Below are 25,784 nucleotides of genomic sequence, written 5' to 3' on the forward strand. Positions count from 1 at the left end.
ATTATAATCAAATAAGTATTATTACCTGTATTTTACCTGAGTTTACCTGTCAAAAAAATGCGCGCAATTGTAATCAAAAGCTGCGCGCAAACGTAATGATTTTTGCGCGCAAATGTAATGGTAATGCGCGCAAACGTAATGCACCGGTATTATCAGCCCTAGGTTCAATATCAGCCCAAGAGCCGCATGGCTCGAGGGCTGATTATACATGCGATATGAAAAATGACATGTTATGATCTTTTTATTATATGCTTCAACAGTAGAGAAAAAAAATAACAGATTCATATATTGATCCTTTTACGTGGTTCCCGAAAAGAAGTTGAAAGAATAAAAAGTTCACGGACGTCGGACCCAAAATTTGATACATTCAATATGAAATCTTCCGATCATATGCCTCAACAGAGAAAAAAAACCACACATTTTAATATGGACGAATCGACAAAAAAATAATAATTCAACAATATACATAATGAACATTGTTTGGAAAAGTCAACTTTTTTAAAGTAACTTTCTAAATTATGTTTCAGAAAAACTTTAAAAAAGGCATTTATTTAATATATTTTTTTTTTAATTCAATTTTATTATTTTACACAATTTACTTTCCAGTAGGCTTCACGCCACCTGAGATCGAATGACGTTGGTGTCTGTCAATAAGAAACTATATATATATCACCTATGTGTCCTTTAACAGTGAGCAAACGCCATACCGTATATTAAGCTTTAAAAGCATGACAAAATGTTAAAGATTTCGAACGAAAAATCCAACTGCTGGATTTATGCTTTAAAAATGCACGTAAATCAAATATGACAGACAGCAAACTACGCAACCACTAAATGACAACCAATATCAAGAGCCGTTTTACTTCGGAGTAAATACTGCAACAACAGAAAAGGGCATGGCAGTGACAAGTTAACCTCGCGGCATGCTGCACAAATTAGCCAAATAAAAGGTAACATTGTAGTATACTGCTGTTCTAAAGTCATAAATCAATGAAGAGAAAACAAATCCGGGTTACAATTAAACAAAAATGCAAAAATATTGTTAATTTCAATCTATTTATAATTTGAGATTAATAATAAAGCTTGACTTCAAAAATCACGACCTCATGAATTCACAATCCCAGCTACGGGCCTTATGTGTGCCAAGTGGTGTTTGTTTGGTCTGTATAAAGTGTTTATAACTTCTTGTTTATAGACCGTAATAGTAAAAGACAAAAACACGACCGGAGAAGCTGCCCTCGGAATACCATAGCTGTACATGTATTACACTTTGTTGAGAACAACACACATGACACATTAAAGACAGTTAAATGTGTAGTGGTTCTTATTATTTAACAATAAAGAACAATAGCTAGAGAACTTGTGACGAGCTTCATCTATGAGATTACACATCTATGGGAATGCCAAGCACTTGACTAAAACTTTGTGTAAGTACGTAGATCCTTAAAAAACAAGTTAAGAACTTATGGCATAATTCATTTCAAATAATGACCAAACTTGATGAGCATTGTATATTTCCAATTTTCATAACTGAAAAGTAAACTTCTATTTGGTCTCTGGTTTCGTCCAAATAGTTATGACGTCTTGAAAAGCTATCATATATTTCTCTTTTTCGCCTTACAGCAAAAGTAAATCGCTGTGAGGTGTCAAAGCAAAAAATATCGCTGTAAGGCTTCAAAGCAAAAAATATAACATATAGCTTTTCAAGACGTCATAATTTTTTGGACTAGGTCTCTGATGGAGAGTTGTCTCATACAACATCTTCTTAATATGTTTAAATTAATAACTTGAATGTGGACCATTGTTAAGAAAAGAAAGATAAAGAGAGTTCAATACTTGTATAATGCATGTTTCATCAACGTAATAAATTGCAGACATGTACTTGTCAATGTCAAGTATTGAACAATCGATGTTTGTTAGTGCATACATTTTACTTTGACAAGTTTGCGGTCTGCTACTTCCGAGAACACCTAATACATGTAATACACATTCGTAAACACTTGAGATTTATCATTGTGTATACCTGCATGAACTATTTTACTTCCTTGATTTTACAATGATGATTATATTGATAGTAAGGTAGACGTTTGAAAATATGGGTCGTCATAATAAAAGTTTCGTCGAGAATTTTTGGGTAAGAAATTATTTTTTTAAATTTAATTCATGATTTAAAAATAATTCAAGAAATATAATATTATATTTGATATGATTTATACATGTAAACATATGAGGGTTGTTTAGTATAGGTAAAACAAGTTAATTTTACTTGTCAAATCCGATATGTTTACCAAAAATTTACATATGAATTTGTTTTGAGAGAAACAATAAAACAGCTGCAGTATATGTTTAATTAAAATACTTTATCATAATTAAAGTAATATGAAGTTTGTGACATTCGCATAATTATACTAAATATTGAAAAAAATCACCATGTACTTAGTATATATATGTGGTTAAGCTAACAAGTAAATATATAAACATCAAACATATACATGTATATATAATATCTTATTTTAGTATATGCAATTCTATGCATTTGATAAATGATATGCTTTGAAATTGAACCTCGTTGGAATAACTTCCTGTTTCGGAGTTCTTATTTCTGACTTTAATAAAATTTTATTTGTACTCGAGAGTAATAAGGTGTTCAGTGAACAAAGTAAATACTTATTATGGACATTTTCAAACGCAATTTTTAGTACATTATAGTGTCATCATAGACTTAGCTTTGGGCAAACCTAAAAATATTAATGCAGAAACTCTTAGTTATTTATTTAATTCGGGTACTACGAGCCAATGAACACGATAAATAATACCAGTCTTGTGATCTATATTTAATTTTTATACATATATGAAACGAAGTCAAATCGTTGACCCTAAACACCTAAATAGTTTAAAAACCTAGGAGAACGGTAAATTCCCTACAAACATAATACTTTTACTGTATATACGATGATCTATATTATAAAGTAAATAGCAAACTTAAGTACATTAGCTATCATTTTTTTTTATCTATGATATTAAATTTCGTTATATTTGCTCCCCATGAAATAACAAAACAATAAAATACCTCTAAGGTAATAATTGTTTTGCATGTGTACATACTATCTGTATTGTATATCGTTACCTTGAAAACTGAATGATTTGTTCAGAGAAATACTTATTGTCCTATTTTTCCCACACTGGGTCAAAACCCGACTCAGAGAATATACAACCGTGGAAGTATTTTATTACTTCCATGAAATAACCTAGTAATATCTTTTTAAATAATACAATACACAAACTAAATAATAATCTTCAAAAGTTTTCCTGCAGATCACATTATATTGAATTTCGTTAATTGAAGAAGTTATGCATAATCAGTGCATTGCAACTGGAGGCAATTGTTAATTAATTTTGTAAAACTGGAGGAGGTTGCAGACAATTTAATAATACAAAAACACAGTTTGGTTTTCTATTGAATCTTTGTTTATGTTCTGATTGTTAAATGTTACTATCTTTTGAAAGAACGAATACATGTACGTATTGTTATAGTTCAGTGGTTATTGTTTCATAATAAAACAGCTTACGAAATACTTAAAAAAATATCAAAGTAAAAACTTCTGAAACTTACAAGGAATATGAAATTATAATAATTAATACTTTTAAGAACGAACGAAGGGGAAATTTTATTTCAATATCGAAAGACAAACTATGAACTTTGTAAAACTCAAGTTTTAGATCAAATATGAACAATAAATAAATAAATATATATATATATATATATAGAAGCAGACATGTGCAATAATGTATTTTTATTAGTTGTTATTTGCCAGAACTAGCATTGAATTACAGATTTGCTTTTTAATTTTTGTATTCTGTTTTTAGCCCTCTTTGTGCTTTGTTATTAATCAGCATGATAAATTAAACTTTCCAAGTTTTATATAAGTACCAGATATTAGCAAGCGAAACACCATTGAAGATGATGTAACAAGTCATTGTTAACGTTCTTGATAGTGTTTTGTTAAAAAAAAATGAAGGCATGGAAAGTTCCCACGTGATATGTATGCTTCTCTGTATTTTTAAAGTTTTAGTGTATTTATTCTTGAGATTATTAAATCCGTTCAAGCCGGTGATAAGAGCCTTCTTAAATTTGCATTTACATTTTGTAGGTGTTATAAAGGTCTCATTGTGACGAATAACTGTGCCATTTGGTTACTCTGTGGTTTTATTTTTGCTGTGAAAGTACTGATTTTGTGCCATGGATTATGGATATTCCAGTTTTTCTATTATATGCTTTTTTCCTTAATTTTTTTTTATAACAGTAATATCCTTTATTTTGAAGAGGGTTACACAGATAGTTACCACAGCCCCACCTCAGACCATTTGTTTCACTATATCAAACGTAGATTCTATTAAATAATGAAAATATAATTTTTTAACCAGTAATTTAAAATATAAAAAACTTGTCTTGTATTTCCCGTTGTAATAATTTAAAACATCTAATCAATAAATATCTGTTCTAATTTCCCGGATCGAAAAACTTGAAAGGAATATGAAATTATATTACAGTTACTAATTATTTATGTGTGCCAGAGGCCGATTAGGGGGGCAGGGGGCCCGGGCCCTCCTTTGTTGGGAAAAAAATTGGTTGCTTATATAGGGAATCACTGAAGCGTGACTGGAGCGGACCCCCTCTTAGGCAGTCAGTGGGCCTCCACTTATGAAAATTTCTGGATCCGCCACTGTGTGCTTTCAGTGAACAACAAAGAGGAACTTTTATTTTAGTATCATGGCGTAAGACTGAAGTTGCAAACGTTGTATTCGTATTGACCTTGGAAAAATCATGTCTTACTTTGAAAAGAAAAAAATATAAAGTAGACATGTACAAGTATAATGTACCCGACAAGAAGCACCGCATTAAATTAAGATATTCGGGCTTAGGTTAGTTAAACGTTCCTTGATTTGAATTCAGCTGTATTGCTAAAACAAGGAGGAAATCGGCCAAATACCGCCTTGTCGGACTCACTTTTGACAGTATGGGAAATTTGAAATCGTATGGCATCGGCATTGGCTATTTTCCTTGTTTTATGTGATACTAGTAATATCGAGTCTTTGTTTTAAAGGTTAACCAAATTATTATTGATTGATTGATTGTTGGTTGCTTAACGTCCTGTGGCAAATATTTCGTGCATGTTCAGGACGAGAACAAGTTAACAATAAATACAATAGGTAGGTTTTGTAACGCTAGAGGCCATCCGGGATGATGTTCGGGAAAATTTCGACTGCAACTGGAAAATGAGAGTATATTGGACAGGGATTGATATTTTGCCTTTCAACATGCCACCTACGGACCCCTCACAGAGTTGTTGCAAGGGTTCTTAACGTGCAAAGAGCGTGGCACTCTCTTTACACGACACATCGGAGTGAACGTCTCCATTCTGACCGGACGTGGCTGCAAACTTTATACATCCCGCACAGCCAAACGGACGCCCCACTTCGGCAAGCGTTTTACTGTCGGTCGGGAGAAGACCAAGTGACCGTATTTCGTTCCCCCAGTCACCCTTGGGGTATCCAATTATTAATAAAAATAATCAATTAACGCTATTTATATAGTTATGTTACATAGTTATGGAAATGCCTTTTTTAACTGGTAAATTAAAGTAATAATGTGTATGTATGTTTCAGTTCCATTTCCTGTATTCAATTAAAACATCTGATCGATAAATATTTATTTTTATTTCCCGAATCGAGAAACTTGAAAGGAATATGAAATTATACTTAGTTTTGTACCATAATTTCAATGACAAACAAAGAGGAAATTTTATTTTAGTATCGGAAGACAGTACATACATTGTACTGACCTTGGCAAATTCATGTTTTACTTTAAACATATTTTTTTTAATAAAAAGTCATGTATACATAGGTGTTATGTACCAGATGCCAAACATGATGTGAGATGATTTTTTATACGACAGTGTGGCGTTTCTTGATTTTCAATTCTTTTTTTTTTAAGGAAGGAACTCGAAGAGGGCGGCCGGTCTGATTAAAATCAAACCTCTCAATTGTTTTAGTTAAAAAAAAACACTTTATTCTAATATCCTTAAAACATCAATTTTATTTTTTGTATATATTTGTGTGTGCATTACTTAGGGTAAAGGGTATACACGTTCTTCATTTGGTGGTTTGATTGTGAACCATGTTTCTATTCTGATGCGAATTTTATTGGAAGTTATACACTCTTAAAGGAATCTCCGAACATGTATTTCAAGGAAGGACCCCTTAGTCGCCCTTAAGTGCAACCCATGAAATAAGATATGAAACAACTCTAGGAAAATGTTCTCTTATAGTAAATATATAAAACAATAAATCTGTTTTAAAAGTCAGACAAACAGTGATACGGGTTAAATAACGAAAGATGAATCGTAAAACATCAACTGTCCGATCTTTGTCATGCTCGGATCATAGTATTACTCTAAAGTCTTATGAATGCCGTTTCTGAGAGACCCTATAATGTATTGTAAAGGTCGTTAAAATGCCCTCGTATAGTACAAAGAATAAATAAACCTTATTAAACCTAAAACATTTGAAATCACTTATATTCAAGTATCTCGGAGATGAATTGTTTTAAAAGCAACTTAAACTTTATAAGTGTTCCTTTTACAAATAACACCGGACTTGTTACATAACTGTGTACTTCCTTAAAAGCAACGACACATGACCACTTCTATCTATCAATGTGGGAGTATTATTGAATGTTTGTTTGATATTAATGTTCTTTTATGTAACTTTATATTCATATAATTCCTTTTTTTTTGGGGGGAGGGGGGAATTGTAAAAGCTTATTATCATTATCTGTAATTTTTTAAATGCAAAATAGCAGAATCGCCATAGGTTTCTGCTTCTGCTTAGGTAAATCCAAGCTTCCAAATTTTAACTTCAAAGGACTCTATAAAATTCAAAAACAAATTCGACAACAAAGTTCTTTTCGTAAAATTATCAACAATAAATACAAATATGACAAATGTGTAAACGCACATGTACACATGCACGTGTTTCGCTAACTGTTTCCTTTTCCTTTTCCTTTTCCTTTGTTTTATTTGTTCTCGCAGATATTGACCAGGAAATGATTTCAAAGTCGGAAATAAACTTTTTTCAATTAAAACAATTGGTTTAATCATACCTATTGTACTTACAGCCATAAAACTATCTTTTCATCTACATCCGGTCGGATTTGGATATTAAATCCGGTACTTCGAATAGGCAGAGTTTCAGATTCTCTGTGCATTAAAAAAACATTTGCAACGACTATTTAAGAGATCAAGAGGTGGCATGACTTTCCTATCTGCAGAACATACTTATTAGACTTATTGTTACTTTGTTTTCGGCCTGAATGTAAATGTAATGTTTGCAACTGGACGTTCAGCAAAACAGAAAAGAATCAATTAATCAATTGAACAAAAGCTGCTTCTGAATAATATTTGATATGATATATAGAAATATGAAAGTTTTGATATGATCGCCAAAGAGACAACTCTCTACTACAGACCAAAAATTGACACAGACATTAACAACTATAGGTCACCGTACGGCCTACAACAATGAGTAAACACAATAACACATAGTCGGCAATAAAAGGCCCCGGAATGACAAATGTTAAACCATTCAAACGAGACAACCACGGTCTGATTTTTAAGTACAAAATTATGAACAAAAAATATATGATACACAGCAACAAAACAACAAGCACAGAAAACATGCTCCTGACTTTGGAACAGGCACATATAGAATATTAGCATATTTTCTTTTTCAATTTCTGCGAGTCGAATTCTGAATCTGAAAGAAATTCTTGTTATGTTCAAAGACAATACCGACTTTTATTTTGTTTCGTCGTTCTTTATCAGTTCTGTTGGAGCCTACTCAAAATGTACTAAAGTCCCGGATGTACAGTATTGATGAAGTACTTCAACAGTTTTACTTTTTAGCACCATTATTTAACAGGACTAGATTGTACTACATATCTAAAGTATCAACTATATACCTCTATTGTGTAGAACAATGAACAGACTTCAACTTAAAAATTATTATAGTACTTAAAGTTTATTAAATTTGAAGTACTGGACTGGTTTGAAAAAAGATTTGTACATAAAAAATACTACACATTATAAAAATACAAAACTGTTGCCAACACTTGATATACAATGTACAAAACTTGATCTTGTTGATGGTGCTTATATTGTGCTTTCCTGAAATTTGATATAAAAATAAGAAGTTCGAAAGATGGTATGAATACCAATGAAAACAAATATAAAACAGAGACAAAATGGCGGAGATATAAATAACTAAAGACACAGTCCGATCGACAACAACGAGCAATACCCATACCGCATAGTCAGGTATGAAAGGAAGATGAGCAGTACATTTTACCACAGCATTTGATTTCGTTTATGACAAATATCTGGGTCTTTTTGATCTATAAAATGTAAATCGACACTCTCCCCAAAATATTTTGTTCAAAGACAATTTTCGTCTCGGTACATGTGTAGTAGCTCTGCCCTTATATTGATGTTTTTTTTATGTCTTTTTGTATAATTTTATTAGGTTGAGGATATAAACAGTTCTTCAGGTTTTGATGTGTTATGTGCTCGTATGAGGGATGGCAGAAAGCTGTGTAAAGAAATAGATGACTACTTACGACAGAGGTACAGACAAATACTGCAAACAAACTTATTTTCGTGGATACTTTATTTTGCGTTTAGCATGTACTAGTTTTTCGCGGCGAATTGATTTCGCGATTTTGAAAATTTTGTTATGAATTTAGATAAAGATAGTTTTATATATTCGCGACCATTAATTTTCGCGTTATTTTTCTACTCGCGAAAAACGCAAATTTGTTTTTACTCAGTCTTGATTTACAGCGATATTTTGATGTGGGTCACGTGATGTGGGTACTACGTATAAAATTGTTGGGATCTAGCAGACAAAACTTTGAATGGGAATGGGGAATATGTCAAAGAGACAACAACCAGACTAAAGGGCAGAAAAATAGCAGAATGCCACACATGGGTGTTCAACACAGCAAGAGAGAAATCTCGCACCCGGAAGCGGGCTTCAACAAACATCACACACATATATCAACACTGACTGAAAAAAACAAACAAATATTAGTAATATACATTAATCGAACAAAGAAGCCAACGTATTTGCCACAAAATTAACTCTTTTTTGTCTAAAACATTTTTTAATTTAATCTTTAACCTCATCATCCTATTCATTAAAGTTCTATTTCAAATTGTATTTCAGATCAAAAATTGAAACTCAGTATGTTAAAGAATTACAGAAACTGAACAAACAAGACAACAAAGAAGATTTAGGGTAATGCAACTGAAATGGCATAATATATTTTTAACAGTTTTTCCATGATTTACCTCAAGTTGATAGCAGAAATGTTTTAACTTACACGTCACCTAGCAATACTTTTTGGCGAATCTGATGTTCAGTGGTTGTCGTCTTAGTTTATGTGGTTCATAAGTGTCTCTCGTTTCTCGTTTTTATATAGATTAAACCGTCGTAACTACAATCCCCTTCCCTTTCATGAATGAGACCTACCAAATTAGAATATTTACCGGATTTGTTATCACATAAGCCACATGTGGAGCAGGATCTGCTTACCCTTCCGGAGCACCTGAGATCACCCCTAGTTTTTGGTGGGGTTCGTGTTGCTTATTCTTTAGTTTTCTATGTTATGTCATGTGTACTATTGTTTGTCTGTTTGTCTTTTTTCATTTTTAGCCATGGCATTGTCAGTTTATTTTCGATTTATGAGTTTGACTGTTCCTCTGGTATCTTTCGTCCCTCTTTTAGACCGGGGTGTCCATACATGCCACAAAATCAGTACATGTACAGCAAAAAAAAAAAAGAATTCGCGCTTTATTAGAGCGTCACTGATGAGTCTTTTGTAGACGAAATGCGCGTCTGGCGTATATATAAAATTTTAATCCTAGTATCTATGATAAGTTGATTTATTGCTGTTTGTCGTCTCAATCTTCATCTTTTGTATGATTAATTGATTACAATGTATTTTACCGTAATCCAGGTTTCTTTTTATTCGTCTTAGCGTGTTTGCGCTTTATGTATGTATATGTTCTCCAAAAGAGTTTAGAAGCACATCTGTCACTAGTATTTGCTTTTCAGTAATTTTTGTTTTTCGTTTGAAAAGTGTTTTTCGTTTCAAATTAGGGGTTTAGAAATTGCTTGGAGAGAAATGAAACAACAAACGGAAAGAATAGCACACCACCATGACTTGGCAGCGAAACAATTTCTCAACGTAGCAAATGAACTAACCTCATTTAATACTGAACAAAAGAAAGTCACAAAAGAGGTAAAATTAAGTTTTTATTCACGATTGTTCTCCTTTCATTTTCATAAGGCCAAATAAAAAATATGTGTGTTTCCAATTTCCCTACCTACTTTATATTTTAAGCTTAAAAATAGCATACCGTAAAGTTTTTTTGGTCGGTTTTCAATTAGCATTGTCAAAGTAAGAATTTCTCTTTCATAGACTCAATGTAAAACAAAATCTAAAGTAAAAAAATCCCTACCTACAATGTTATAAAAAAACCCACACATATTATTTTATTAGGCCTAAGTTAAAATCTGATCAAAATGGTAATCGTTTTGCTTATATAAAGGTTTTGTAATAAGGTCGGTAAATTTGTTTATTGTAGCTATAGCTGGTAGCATGGAGCTTAAGATGGTACCGTAATTTTCATAAAATTATAACAAAGTATTTACTTTGACCCTTTGACAAAAATATATAAATTTCAAAAAAATTGAACCAACCGTTTTATCAGAAAAATTACACTGGTGATATAGCAGTTTGAGAAACAATTATTTTGATCATTGAGAAGCTTAATATTCCCTTAACAACACAACGTAATTAAAACGTTTAGCTGATTTTACAGAGTTATCTCCCTGTAGTGTTAGGTACCACCTTAAGGTAGATGGGGTGTCTAAATTATAATCCATAGAATCTTTTAATAATTTGCCAAAATGTAGTTCATATCCTGCTTGTTTAAAAACATTAATAAAAAGAATGGGTCACCGGACTTATTTTCACGCTACAGGTTGTTCAAAATTGTCAAGATTTTGTATAGATTATGCATGGAAAACCCATTTTCCGCCATAAAACGCAAACCACACCATAGAATTTTGAGATAAAATATGAGAAGATAGCTTCAATATTATGCTTTCAGATAAGAAAAAGAAAAAATAGGGTCACCGGACTCGTTTTCTTGCTACATGTAAAAATGGGTAAATTTCTAACACATTCTATTGTAAAAGTAACACTATCTGGATTATCTGCCCCTGCCTTGAGTTGTCTCCCCTTGTTTGACAAAGTCAGAAAAAATTGAATCAAACAAAAGAATTCTTATTTTTGTAAAATACAATCATAAATATGATCAAACATGGCATTTTCTATATTATAATGAAAATTCTTACACATGAATTACCTACTACTATAAAAATTTGCACATTTCATCAAAGATCTAGACCTTGTTTTCTAGTATTTCAAAATCCAAGATGGAGGAAGACACCCTATCTACCTTAATACGAAATTAATACCATTAATCAGAATGTTTGTTTATGTATAATATATTCAAATGCAATGTTTTGATAATAACTAAACATCTATATAATGCAAGTGGACATGAAGCAAACTTGCAATTCAATCAATCAAATGAGCAGCAGCTAAGAGTATGATGGACATTGCTGGTATATTGCAAACATTAAAATTTTGTTTACTGAAGCACTTTCAAACTATATTAAAAAGGAGAAGTGATATTTATTGCTATTATACGACCATTAGTAATTAGCGAAACCCATACAGTATAGTAAACTTTAAAAGGTCATTGGTTGAAAAATGTGAAACAATTCAAAAGAATAAAAAACATTTTGCGATCCATACTTAAACAATAAAAAGAGAAAACATTAGGACGAACACTTTAATACATGTTCCTGGAATGAGACAGACACATACACAATGTGTTGGGGATAAACGTGTTTGTGACCACTCAACCATCCCTCTAACATATGGTGTAACAATACAACACAACTTAAATAATGAAATTGGAAACGACTTCACCTATCGGATCGGTACAAGGCACAAAACAATAGAAAAAAAAACCAACTCAAATTTCAATGCATATGATTTTGTTACAGTGGGAGGACAAAGTATCAAAGCTTCATAGTGCTGCCAAAAATACATACGCTAAGGTTAATAATGTGAGTAATTCGGTTTCAGTATTTTATATAAAATGATAACTTTAGTAGTAGAATGTTAACGATATTGACTATGCTAGTTTTGGTTTCATTACTACATTAATAAATTTGAAGACGTTGATTTTGATAGAGCTTTGAAAGCAGGTTCATTGTAAAATTATATATGTTACAATCTTTAAACTCTAATGCATTGCTAAATTGCTATTTATCCTCCGTTCCTATTCAAATAACATATCTTTTTGTAAAATATTTGTGTCTGAAGCATAAAGTGATGTGATCAATGTATGACGATATATAAATCAACTCTTGAGGTAGAACAAGGAACAACTCATTTGATATCCTTTGTTCTAGTTCACCTGGTCCGAGTACACAGTTATCGTCCCTTGATTAACGAAAATCCACGAACATACTCCCTAGTGTGGAAAGTGTGTTACTTGTCAATTTTTTGTATACCCCTTCCAAATTTATTTATTTATGTTTTATGCCTCAAGTAGCAAGAAAGGGAATAAAATTACCCTGTAAAAAAATTTGATTCATGAATTATAATGTAAAGTAGTGATTTGGTCCAGTTGAAGAAGGTTTTAAGCTTTCCTTATTTTTGAGAAGTGTCCGTAATATATACAATTTTAAAGCGTTTAGAATTTTGTCAATCATGATATATTATTTTGAAGAATTTCTACTTGAAAAACAAAGAATATGTCATTAAAACTTTTGTTCTTTTTGAAATGATTATTCGTTTTGTTTCATTTAAAACATATGCTTGTAATTTAGACTTGTATTTCTAACTTTTAAAGCAACAAAAAGTGTATGTTTCTAAGTATGATGAAAACGCCAGTGCTCAAGCCGCCTTAAAGTACAACGAGAAACACAGTGGTAACATCACGCCTAAAGAAATGGATAAGGTAAAATTATATAGTATGCACTCGGCAAATTGTAAAATCAAATTTATTGTAGATTATAGCTTCCTCCTCTATATATATATTGGTAGACTATTGATTTACGTTTTATCTTATATTGCAAAATAGCAATTCACAATAGGTATAGTTCTTTGTTTATATCTGCAAATTTTGAGACAGATTGACAAATAATGGGTTAGACTGTTTGTTGGAATAAAGAAAATTTAGTGATGTATTGCTTTATTGAGACTGATTTATCAAATTTTAATATCAAATATTTGTGTTTGTTTGAATCAAATTGTCAACTTAGCTATTGAAGGGGAGATAACTCAAATAGGAATTAATGTTTTATACAGGAATGATAGAGAAATTCTCAATTTTTACTTGTAGCTAGAACAGAAGGTCGGTGACACAATTTTAATTTTTTTTTAATTTTCTTAAAGCATATTTTAATTAAAAGCTATCTTCTCATATTTTATTGCAACATTATATCTCATTGATTTCTTTTTATTCACAAAATTTGTTTTTGTGATGAACAATCTATGCAAATTTGGGCAATTTGGCACGACTTTTAGCTTGAAAAATAGCATAGTGATCCATACAATTAATTATTTCTAAACCAAAACCATGGGAAAATCTACATTCTGGCAAAGTATAAGAAAAAAATTCTAATGAGTTTTGTTCTGGGTGGCCTTATTTTGACCTCTTTACTAACTAGCAGTGGACTATGAAAACAACTTTGATGTATTATACATGTATAAAAATTGGGTCATTCCGGCTTCCTCCACCCCAAAATAAAAAAATGATTGGAACGAAATTGCCAAAAGTGATTAATGTGTCGCAAAACATCAACCAATTAATCGTATTACATTTATCATCAGATTATTATTTTTTGATTAATTGGTAGCTTGAATTTTAACTTTGGTAAATCCTAGAAATGACTTTCTGCTTATGAACTTATAACTTAATACCTAACGGCCTGTCTGGGTTTTTTTCTCAGAGGAATCTGAGCTCCTTATATTTTGGTCACATTATATCGTTGTAAGTGACAGAACTTTTGTGCTGGATGTACTGGATTGTGCTTTTTTAACAGATCATTGGGTGCAAATGGCTCTTCTTTAGAAAAGGGATTTAATTACTAGAGTTTTCTGCATTTTTGATGCTCCTCATGCATTTTCCGAAAACTTCCAGAAATGTTGGTTAATAATGTCCATTCCTGTCTGAACAGCAACACAGGATTCTTGGAGCTTCAAGTTTTCTCACTAATTCCTTGCATTCAGCAAATAGATTCTGCGTCTAACGTGATATTGACAATTCGACTGTTCCTCTATGAGCTGTATTTATTGGCTGATTCAGTTTTGCTGCATGATTGCTTATCCTATATGTTATAAAATTGAGAATTGGAATGGTGAATGTGTCAAAGAGACAACAACCTGACCAAAAGGCAGAAAATAGCCAAAGGCCACCGATGTTAACTCTAAATTCTAGTCATCTTCAAATGTTTAATAAAAAAATGCTCTATGGAACACCAAAACAATGAATGAATTAGTTACTTTTAATGACATAGAAATAAGTTGTTAAAAAGTTAAATATTTATTTTGCATATTCTTTTAGACCAGAACAAAAGCTGACAAAGCAAGGGATGAGTTAGAGAAAACAGGTATTTTTTTTTTATATCACGGTAAAACAAGATGGAAATCTTATTCTATGTAGTAAAATCTGACATGTCTTTTCTCCAAATATTTATAAAATACATCAAGTGTGTTTCATTCTTAAGACCTTAATAGAATCAGTGTGAACATTTACTTTTGGCATGTTGTGTTTGTAAAATATCTGTAAAATTAAAATTGAGATTAGAAAAGGGGAATACGTCAAACAGACAACAACCGACCCATATAGCAGAAAACAGCCGAATGTCACCAATGGGCCTTCCACACAACGAGAAAATCCCGCATCCAAGGCAGACCCAGCTGGTCCCTTAAAAAAATGTGTACAAGAGACCAAACTGACATGTATAGTTGGTTATGTTTAAATTTTTCAAAAACAAATTAATTTTACAACTGATGAAATCAATATTTTAAGATTTCACATCTGTGTTGATTTAATAACGTTAGAGTGTGTTTTGAGAGGACCAATCTGTGTTGATTTAATAACCTTAGAGTATGTTTTGAGAGGACCAATCTGTGTTGATTTAATAACCTTAGAGTATGTTTTGAGAGGACCAATCTGTGTTGATTTAATAACCTTAGAGTATGTTTTGAGAGGACCAATCTGTGTTGATTTAATAACCTTAGAGTATGTTTTGAGAGGACCAATCTGTGTTGATTTAATAACCTTAGAGTATGTTTTGAGAGGACCAATCTGTGTTGATTTAATAACCTTAGAGTATGTTTTGAGAGGACCAATATGTTAAAATGGATCGTACCTAGATTAACGGGCTTTATAAACAAAGTCAGTGTAATACTTAAGAAAAAGTTGTAAAATATACAGACCGTTAGAAAGGGACAAGCAAATTAAATTGTTGATGAACTTTAAACATTTACTTTTACGTGAATATAAATGATGTTTCCTTTTCAGATACGTTATATCAAAATCTTGTGAAGCAGGTCCAAGAGGAGATGTCAACATGGGAAAAAGAAATGTCTGGTTTATGTAAAGTGAGTTCAATAATTTTCGGATCACTAACTAATTTTTTACATTTATTCACATTTTTCACATTTTAAAATAACATATAATTTTATTCAGATAATTCTACAGACTTAGGGATTTGATTACGTGCATGAATATCATGTCAGCTATCTGTACACCATTGTTTGGTCTTTGGTAATATGATGCCTTCCCATCTACAACCTAGCCATTTTCTAACTATCATATAAAAAATATGATGTGGTATATGATTGCCAATGAGAGAAATGTCCACAAGAGACCAAAAATGACACAGAAATCAACAACTATAGGTCGCCGTACGGCCTTCAACAATGAGCAAAACCCATACCGCATTATGTATAATTGCTCAAGTTGAACTAGATCTTTTGGTGAAATTTATTGTGCATATACAATGTTTTGTTTTATAATAAGACGGATAGAAATAAAGAAAACATAAAATTATTAAATAAGAATAAAAAAAAGATGTAGACACGCAAGAGGGAGAAATAAGGGATGAATAAAATTGTCCAAAGTGTGTTTACCTGTCATTCAATTAATTATTTCACAGGTTTATTTTTGTTGTTGTTAAATTTTATTTTTTACACAGAAATTCCAAGATTTAGATGAGCAAAGAATTGACCATTTACGTGATTATTTATGGAAGTGTACAAACATAGACTCACAGGCGAATGTTGATCATGATCAGGTAGGCAAATTCATCGAGGGAGAAGGTTGAGATATATAAATAAACTAGTATAAACAATCCAAGTCACAATGCACCGCGAACCTCTCAGTAATTGTCATGTCTTATTGTGCTTTTTTTTTTTTTTTTTTTTATCTTTCACTTGTTTATTGTATTCACCCATCAGTAGCGGCACCCAATGAATCGCCGCTCATGTCAGTATCTGTCATATAATGTCATCCACGTCATATTTTGGTAAAAAAATATGACGCCTTGGAAACGCTTCGAAAGAAATCAAAAACACCTAATCAGCCTCTTTTACCGGAAATGACGGTTGTGCACCTAATATTTGATTTTTTATCTGAGTGATTTTAGGATACAGGAGATAAAACACTACGGACTATTTAATTGTGTACATTATGTTCATGTTAAGTTTTACAACAGTTGACCGATTGTATGACAACAAAACTTATTCTGTCATTTTGCTGTATAAACTACTATTATTAAGATTGAAATATGTTGCAATTCATTGAACATTTGGTTTAATTTGTCTCGTTTAGAATCTTATCAACTACTGTATATGATTGCTGTTTTGTCTTTTCAGTGTTGTGAAAATGTCAGACTTATATTGGAAAAATGTGATATAGACAATGATATTGATCATTTCATAACCAGATTCAAAACTGGAAACAGACATCCTGGTAATAAATAGATATGATACGATGTGGTATGAATTCCAATGAGAAAACTCTCCAACCAATCACAATTTTCTAAAATTAAACCATTAAAGGCCAAACTATGGCCTTTAATACGAAGCCTTGACTCACATCGAACAGCAGGCTATTATAGATCAAATATGGAATGCTATTTCATCCGAATTGTAGCCCCGCATATTGAAAGTTAAGACAAATAAGTCGTTCAGTGTTTTACTTCGCACTAGCTTTTAAACATGCAACTAGTCTTTTTAAACTTCTGCTTTCTGACTCGCATTGCAACCATGAGACTGTCACTGTATATTTGCAGAAATGTGAGAACCATCAAGTGTCTACGAATCAACATCACAACCAATTAAATACATTTGTATTCTTTGCCTACGGTTTAGATTTAACGTGTACATGTTAAAAGTTGACGAATCATAAACCTATTATGTTAGTGATTTGATCATTCCTGACAGAAGAGAAAGCTAAGGAATACATGATAATTATGCAAGCTGACTTACCGGACCACTGAGATTGCATGCTAAAACACAATTAGCAGAAGAATAGAAATTTCATGGCAAAGTTTAATTTAAACTAGTAGCAAACATTTTTAGATTTCTTTATTATTAATTCTAGCACGGGTTGAATACAAAGGTCATGCAAAAATAAGCACACCAGTTAGTAACCGAAGGTTGCCATCGATACCCAACTCAGGATCTCATATTTATGCTGATGTTAGTTGTAAGTATTTTAAGAGACATTATGTAAAAGGGAAGTGAAAGGAAAGGACTATTCGCTTGTAAAAATGTAGTTTCATCAATGATGTTCAAGCATTAATCTGAAACCGAATTAAAATAATCTTTGTTGCGGAAAAGAAGCTTAGAAAATGACTGACACAAACGTACACGTGATTTTAGGAGTTATGTCCCTTAGTATAGGTCCACAACAGGAAAAGGTTCATACATCATTAAAGTTATATTCAGAGAATTAAGCAATATTTGTCACAATAGAATTTCTTTTTACAAATAACTTGATCTTAAATATGATTTCAATGGAAATGAATAAGCAAATTGTCTAAATTAATTCGTAGTGACATGAAATACAATGTTATTTCGTGGACACAATGTATATATATAGCGATGTGAGGGATATCTTTATGAAATAAACGGGGAAAAATAAGGAAAAATACGCAAAGCCTTTGGATTTTGTTATCGATATGTTGAAAAATAAAAGTTAACACTATTTAACAGGATTTCTTATTGTCTAAGAAAAACATACATTATACAGGCCCGCGGTTTATCTTATAAATAAGAACATTAAATTAGTTAGAATAAATTAATGATATGTCTAATTATTTTACAGAGAAAAACAGACTGATTTATCAGATGGTAATAGGAATAGTAATAACTATTGGACGGGATGGATGTGAATACTGTTCGTATATACTTTGAATGCTATGTGATTTTATTGTGTAAAGACTATTTTCTATTCAATTGTTTCCTACTCTTCTTAACTGTTTAACTTTAACATATATTATGGTAAACCAATTACTTAGATAACTGTGTGATGCACGGTGAAGGAAACCTGACTCCTGATTTCTGATACACTCGGTCCAGGTTTAAAAAAGAAGACTTTTCATGACATTTGTTTTATAATGTATAGGAGGCTTTCTGTTCACTCGTTCCTGGTCCTTATATCATGAACTGTTTGACTCTTCAAGTATTCTGGCAAAACGGTGACTAAGATACTCGTATGTCGCAAAAGGGGAGAGAACCAGTAAAAATATCCTGATGCATATGCTAAAAATGTTCACAGGGATACAGGCTGAGTTATGAAGATATAAGAAAAGCTTATTTTGTAGCTATATTTCAAATATACTCAAATCCCCGAATTAAAAAAAATGTAGACTTTTGATTATTATGGTCTTTTTTTTATAACGTCATCTGAACGAATCTCGACAATAGCAGGAATGTTTAACATTTTCCAAGCAATTGAATTTATCATGTATATTTAAATAATGCTCAAATTGTTGCTTCTTGAATATTTTACGTATTATTTTTGTAGTCCGTTATCATGTATAGGTTTTTCTATTTATCTAGAATTCAAAAGTGTTAATACAGTGTATGCTCAGACATACCCTCTTTCCCCCAATTAACCATTGTAAAAGAATTCTTTGGACCCTGTGACCATATGGCCCATTATAATTGTTTTTCAACGTTTTTATGCATCCGGCTCTGTATTTCAAATGTTACAGTTGAGCTTTCCTAATGAAGGTCATCCTAGAAAGCGCTTCGGACGTAATTTATAAATTGCATTTTTGAAAGGAATTTGAAAATGTTGTCGCATGAATTTCATCAAAACTGTGTAAGGATATATATGTTATATTGACAATGTATAAAAACTAATCATAGATACCAAGATTGAAAATTTTTTTTGGGATTTAAAAAAAAATGTATTTGTTTTGATACTGTTAATAATGGTCTTATAAACAACACGTATAAGTTACCTGAATACCGGTTGAAGGAAGTTCTCTGACGCGTTTCATTACAAGCTTCCAAACTATATGCATTTTAGTCAAAACATGCATATACGTGCTTCTGTTTTTGTGATATATGCATCTAAAGTATTAGATGAGAAGCAGGGTTCTAGCTCTTCATTTGTCATATATTTTCCATACAAAGGTTTTCACATTCAAATAATTTGAAGAAATATCATTAGTATTGTTGTATTACATTTAGTTAGGATATAGATTATATAAACATAATAATCGAAGCTTACTGGTAAATTTTCGAATGATATTAAATCCATTACGCAACAGGAGTTCACATAACAAACACTAGGAGGCTGTTATAACCTGCAAACATTCTTTAATAAGGATAGCCTTTCGTAATTTGATGAGCATATATTAAACTTGAATTATCTTAGATGCATATGCTACCTAAATTTGATATTTGAAAGGAATGCTCGATTTGTGAAATATATTGTTTTGTGGAATCTCTCATTACCAATTTTGTTTTATTTATGAGTAAAATCATACATTAACACTCGCAATTGTGTATTAAGGATTGTCCCTTTTCTAGAAACCTTCTTGAAAAAGTATAATGTCAGAAATTTGATATAAGACTGAATAGTATAAATGAATCGTGCATCAACTATGCTTTTTATTAGAATATGTCAAATTAACAGTTTTACTATATATAAGACTGCATAAAAGATAATCTCTCACGAAAGATAATGACTGCATTTATATATATCATCTAGCATTTTCAAACCACTAATTTCAGACATCTTGAGTGATGAAATCAAGGAAATGTTTTATTTGTGCCATTAGTTATAAATAAATTATGATATGGGGTCAATATAAAAAAAGTCAATTCAAAACGTACTCAAATAGAAGCAAACAAATCATAAAAAAATAATAAATTGTATAATGTTAAATATTTAATTAATATCTTCATGACAAGAACATTAATTTTCATTATATTTTTCTACTGATCTTGATAATACTTACTTTATTTAATATAACTTGAAGTTGCATATTAATGTAGTTTTTTATTGATACTTTATATACTATTTACCCTTAAGAAATAAGATCTGTCAAGTGAAATGTCTTTTGACATAAAGTATACCGCATATATTCATTCATTCATTCATCCATTTCTTTCTAATAATACTATACGCATGTTTTATGTTTATATTATGTTAATGTTATAGTTTAAATAAATATTTAGTTTTGATCAGCGTTATTGATTATTTTTTTTGCACTTGTCATAAGGACACAACTGATTAAAAGAAAAATAACAAAAATTCCGAACTCTGAGGAAAATTCAAAACGGAAAGTTCCTAATCAAAATGGCCAAATAAGAAGCTCAAACACATCAAACGGATGGATAACAACTGTCCTATTCCGGACTTGGTACATGCGTTTTCTGACGAACAGACATGTTAGGTAAAAAGTTCAAAATCAGGGAGTTAGTAATTTTGTTATAATATTTATCACTAGTCTATAAAACAATAAATATGTCAACAAAGAAAAACAAATAAAACATAGACAAAGCATATCAGCTAAACGAAAGACAAAAATACTAAAATGTACCATGGCACAATAACACTATGATGGAATATAGTCTAAGTACGGAACCATGTCAAATGCATATTACAAAAAATAGACTAAACAGTAAAAGTAATAATAACAAGATCAAATAAATCAACACTCTATCATGTTAGTACGATGGTAATTATATTCTATATTACTAGCCCATCGTGTATATTATTTGTTAAGTTGATGCTAAATATTTACCAAAACGGGTTGTTATTTTCCGATAAACTTTGTTAGAAAAAGACACAACGTGCAATGACATAATCCTGGTTCATCAACTCGCAGACACTGGTGTCGTTTTACAAAGTCTTAGTAGCAGCTGGAGGCTCTAGAATACCAAATGATCATACCAAAATTATACCGTACGAAACAAGAAGAGTGCGACAAGGAGAGGCACACAGTTCGTTCAAAGAATGCCTACATTTTGTTGCAAAAGTCTGCTTAGAATTCAACAAATACGTTGTGACTAAGAAACTCCAGCATACTGATTACTTTTTCCTCTGTGTCGTACTGGTTAGGCTTTCCTTTTCTTTTTTTTTTAATTTTAAACATTTTATCTTAATAATCACCTAATACATCAACCCTAAGTTGTCCTTTTAGGCTTTCTTACTTTTTTTTATCTGCGCGTCTGACATATTTAAATTATACGCCTGATACCTTCGCTAACTATTAGCATGTCAAAATGTATTTCTAGTATTGTATTGTTTATTTGTGTATTTCTCTGTCCTGAATGTTCTTGCATGTATTTGTACTGCAGTCCTTTCATATACTGTTGTCATTTTAGTGTTATATTTAACTTTGTCGTAAGAGTGCGAGGTTTGGCTAGCCACAAAACCAGGTTCAATCCACTTTTTTTCTTTAAATGTTCTGTTCCAAGTCAAGAAAATGGCAGGTGCTATCTTAGTTGGTTTCTGAGTGTGTTGCACTGTCGTTTGTTTTGTTGCACTTTAGTGATTCTGTTGTTGTATTGTTTTCCTCTTATAGCTGATGTGTTTCCCTTGGTTTTAGTTTGTAACCCGGATTTGTTTTCTCTCATTCGATTTATGACTTTCCGACAGCGGTATACAACTGTTGCCTTTATTTACCTTTATGCCGTATGGTATCTCAAAGTAATTAATTTACAGTGTATGCTACAATTTTTATGTTAAAAAGCATTGAAGATTACGTCTTTTAGACGTTTTCCAAGTTCAAATGGGGAATGGTGGTTCGCAGGGTTTAAAAAACAAAATTATTGAAAGAACTAATATTAAAGAAAGATCGAAAATAATGCACTATAGTTCTTTGGATTTCTTTTTATAACACCCACATGCTTAGTACCTCTAAACTGTTTCACAGTATTTTTAAAAACCCTCTTTTACTGCGGACAGAATTTTTGTCAATCTAAAGAACGATTTCTTTGTGAAACATGCCGATGAGCCGGCAATTTACCGTTGTTTGTACGGAATTTTGATCCCCTCCCCCTTATTATGTTTTTATAAAATGAAAGGTATCACTTAGAAATCTTAATCAGTCATGTATTTTACGTTCCCTTACGTAATATCATAAATCTAAAGTGATTGCCATGAAAAAATAAGTGTTGATATTAAGAAAATCAATTGTACAATTGCTAATGCATAAAAGATGATATGCGGTCAATATAAAAAAAAGAACGTCAATTCGAAAAATCATAAAAAGATGAATAATTTGTATAATATTAACTAACTACGAAATAAAAATTATGATTCTCATTACAAGCACACAAACTTTTATTTAGGAATTTTTGGTTCTCAATGCTCTTCAACTCCGTACTTTATTTGGCCTTTTTAACTATTTTTGTTTTGAGCGCCACCGATGATCCTTTTGTAGACGAAACGCGTCTAGCTCAAATACAAAATTTTAATCCTGGTATCTATGATTTTTTTTGATTGTATTTGTCTTTTGATCTTGATAATACTTGCTTTATTTAACGAAAGTTGTATATTAATTGAGTTTGTTTATTGACTCTTTATGTACTATTTCACCCCTAATAGATAAGATATGTCAAGTGAAATGTCTTTTGACACCAAGTATACCACAAGCGACATATATTCATTCATTCATTTTTTTATAAGCTATACACATGTTAAATGTTTATCTATACTATTAAACGAGAAGACCTCATTTTGTGTGTCGCTTCTCTTCCTTCCACAATAAATCAATCATCATGCCTCTGTGTCCTATAGGTAACATGCATAGTCGCATTTGTCATCCATTCTTATGATTATTCAGATTGAGTTATTTTTGGAGAAAAACGACAAAAAAAGAGTCCGGATATGATTCCGTCATCAGACTGAAATTTAGTCATAGATAAGACTTCCGGTTTGAAACATGCACAAATACAACCAATCGTATGATAGATAACAAAAATGAAAAAATAAATAAGCCAGATAACAAAAATGAAAAAATAAATAAGCCAGATAACAAAAATGAAAAAATAAATAAGCCAGATAACAAAAATGAAAAAATAAATAAGCCAATTAGATCGTTCTCAATATCATGGTGTTTAGATCGCAAGAACCACAACTATTATACCTCCTTATGGAGGACAATTATTTTTCGCGTTTATCTACATAAAAACTACGATTAAACTACTTCAATATATAGAGACTCTCTGTTTTCTGTCTACTGTTTTCTTTGAAATGTTAACGTTTACTATCTAAGGGGTCATACCAGTTGCATATATATTGAAATAAGTAAAACATGTGACACAAGTACAACCAATCGTATGATAGATAACAAAAATGATAAATAAATAAGCCAATCAGAGTGTTCTCCATATCATGGTGTTTAGATCGCAAGAATCACAACTATTATACCCCCTTAGAGAGGACAATTATTGTTCGCGTTTCATATCATGGTCACGGTTTAGATCATAAGAAAAATTTATGGTTGAAAGGGAAAATAGTGATTTGGCAAAAATGAAAGTAAGGTAGAGACTAGAGGGAGGCAGGACCTTTTTTCGGGGCGACGGGATCGGGTGTTTTTAAGCTCGGGATTTGGGGATTACGGAATCCGGCAATATATTTTTCGATTTCGGGATTTCGGGATATGAATCTCTTTAAATTCTGCATCTCGGGATTTCATGATTTTAAGCCCGGGATTTCGGGCTCAGGACCCTTCCGACCACCCCTTTAATTAGCCTAGAATGAAATTCAAAACAGTGTGGCTGTGGCCATTGATTGACACATTAAATTCATCCATTGACTGGGACAATTTAGGTGAACGTTTGTATGTAACGACCACTGCTCACTATGTACTTTTTAAAGACAATTTAACTATGGGGTCACCAAAGGTTCTCAACACCTTAATAAAGTAATTCGAAAAATTAATCAGAAATAACACGATGTTTTGATTTATATCAATTATATAAATCAAAACATAAAGGTTATTCCTGATTAATTTTTCGAATTATTTTATAATTAAAGGCGTTAAGAAACCTTTGGTGACCCCACAGTTTAAATGTGTATCGTAGGTACGTCGTGAACAGTGGTCGTTACAGACAAACGTTCACGTAAATTGTCCCAGTCAATGGATGAATTTAATGTGTCAATCAATGGCCACAGCCACACTGTTTTGAATTTCATTCTAAGTCGGTCTTAATCATTTATACATGATTCATATTCTACCATTGGTATGTTAATAAGGCTCTCAAAAGAAAAGGCACTGATGGATTGTCCTAGAAGCATATTTTATTAGACTAATAATGGTCTATATATAAGCAGTTATATTTATTTCATGTTTGAAACGGTGCAAATTTTTAATTTAATTTGACTTTTACCAAAAGAAGCATTGTAGCAAAGGAGAAGAATTATTGTGGTCTGAGGCCAGAAACACGAAAATAATTGAATTTAACAGAAAGGAAACAAATATCGGACTTTGGAAAAAGGGAGAGGGCTTTTGATACCTTTTATGAAATTCTCCATACATAATATCTTTAACAAATAAATCATCCTACAACAGTTCACAAGCTGTATATGCCCGCGATTTCGCGGGTGTGTTCTAGTATTATGTTAATGGTATAGTTAAAATAATATTTTAGTTTTGATATGTGTTATTTTTTTATATTTGGAATATTAAACTGCCACTGAAAACAATGGTCTAAAGGAATTGGTAGAAATTTGGGATACAGCTAGCCATCTTACGATTCATTATGGCGTTGTTACATTTGTTCTTAAAACGCACATGTACTCTCTATATGTGAGGCATCATATTTAAAGTACCAATTATGACAGCCATACAGACGTCACACTCTGACAAGGGTTTATGTCGGTCGAAAGGAGACCAAGTGACTATTTTTTAGGCCCTGATTACCCTGTGGATAAGGACAACGAAAAGCTCAACATAGTATACATACTTTTGTAAATTGTGGTAAATTTATGTTGCCCACCCCTAGATAGATTTTATTTATAATATAACGTGTTGCTAGCTAGCTGTCTCACTAACATATAACACAAATATCGTTTTATCCAATTAAAGAAGTTTGA

At 31.6% G+C, this 25,784-nt stretch overlaps 1 protein-coding gene across 2 annotated transcripts; it reads left to right on the plus strand.

Moving 5' to 3' along the window:
* The first annotated feature begins 1,928 nt into the window (after positions 1 to 1,928).
* Positions 1,929 to 20,920, plus strand: LOC139527722 (proline-serine-threonine phosphatase-interacting protein 1-like). 2 transcript variants are annotated; one of them, XM_071323349.1, is made up of 12 exons: positions 1,929 to 2,134; positions 8,581 to 8,681; positions 9,283 to 9,354; positions 10,219 to 10,360; positions 12,202 to 12,264; positions 13,056 to 13,163; positions 14,772 to 14,817; positions 15,735 to 15,814; positions 16,411 to 16,509; positions 17,090 to 17,186; positions 17,820 to 17,924; positions 18,546 to 20,920. In XM_071323349.1, coding segments are annotated over exons 1-12 (954 nt in total). In that variant the 5' UTR covers positions 1,929 to 2,095; the 3' UTR covers positions 18,548 to 20,920. The 2 variants fall into 2 exon arrangements, with proteins under 2 accessions (XP_071179450.1, XP_071179451.1); XM_071323350.1 differs by lacking the exon at positions 1,929 to 2,134 and adding an exon at positions 3,298 to 3,518.
* The last annotated feature ends 4,864 nt before the right edge of the window (positions 20,921 to 25,784 follow it).

The sequence above is a fragment of the Mytilus edulis genome, chromosome 6, assembly GCF_963676685.1.
Source record: "Mytilus edulis chromosome 6, xbMytEdul2.2, whole genome shotgun sequence".
Taxonomy (NCBI): Eukaryota; Metazoa; Mollusca; class Bivalvia; order Mytilida; family Mytilidae; genus Mytilus; species Mytilus edulis.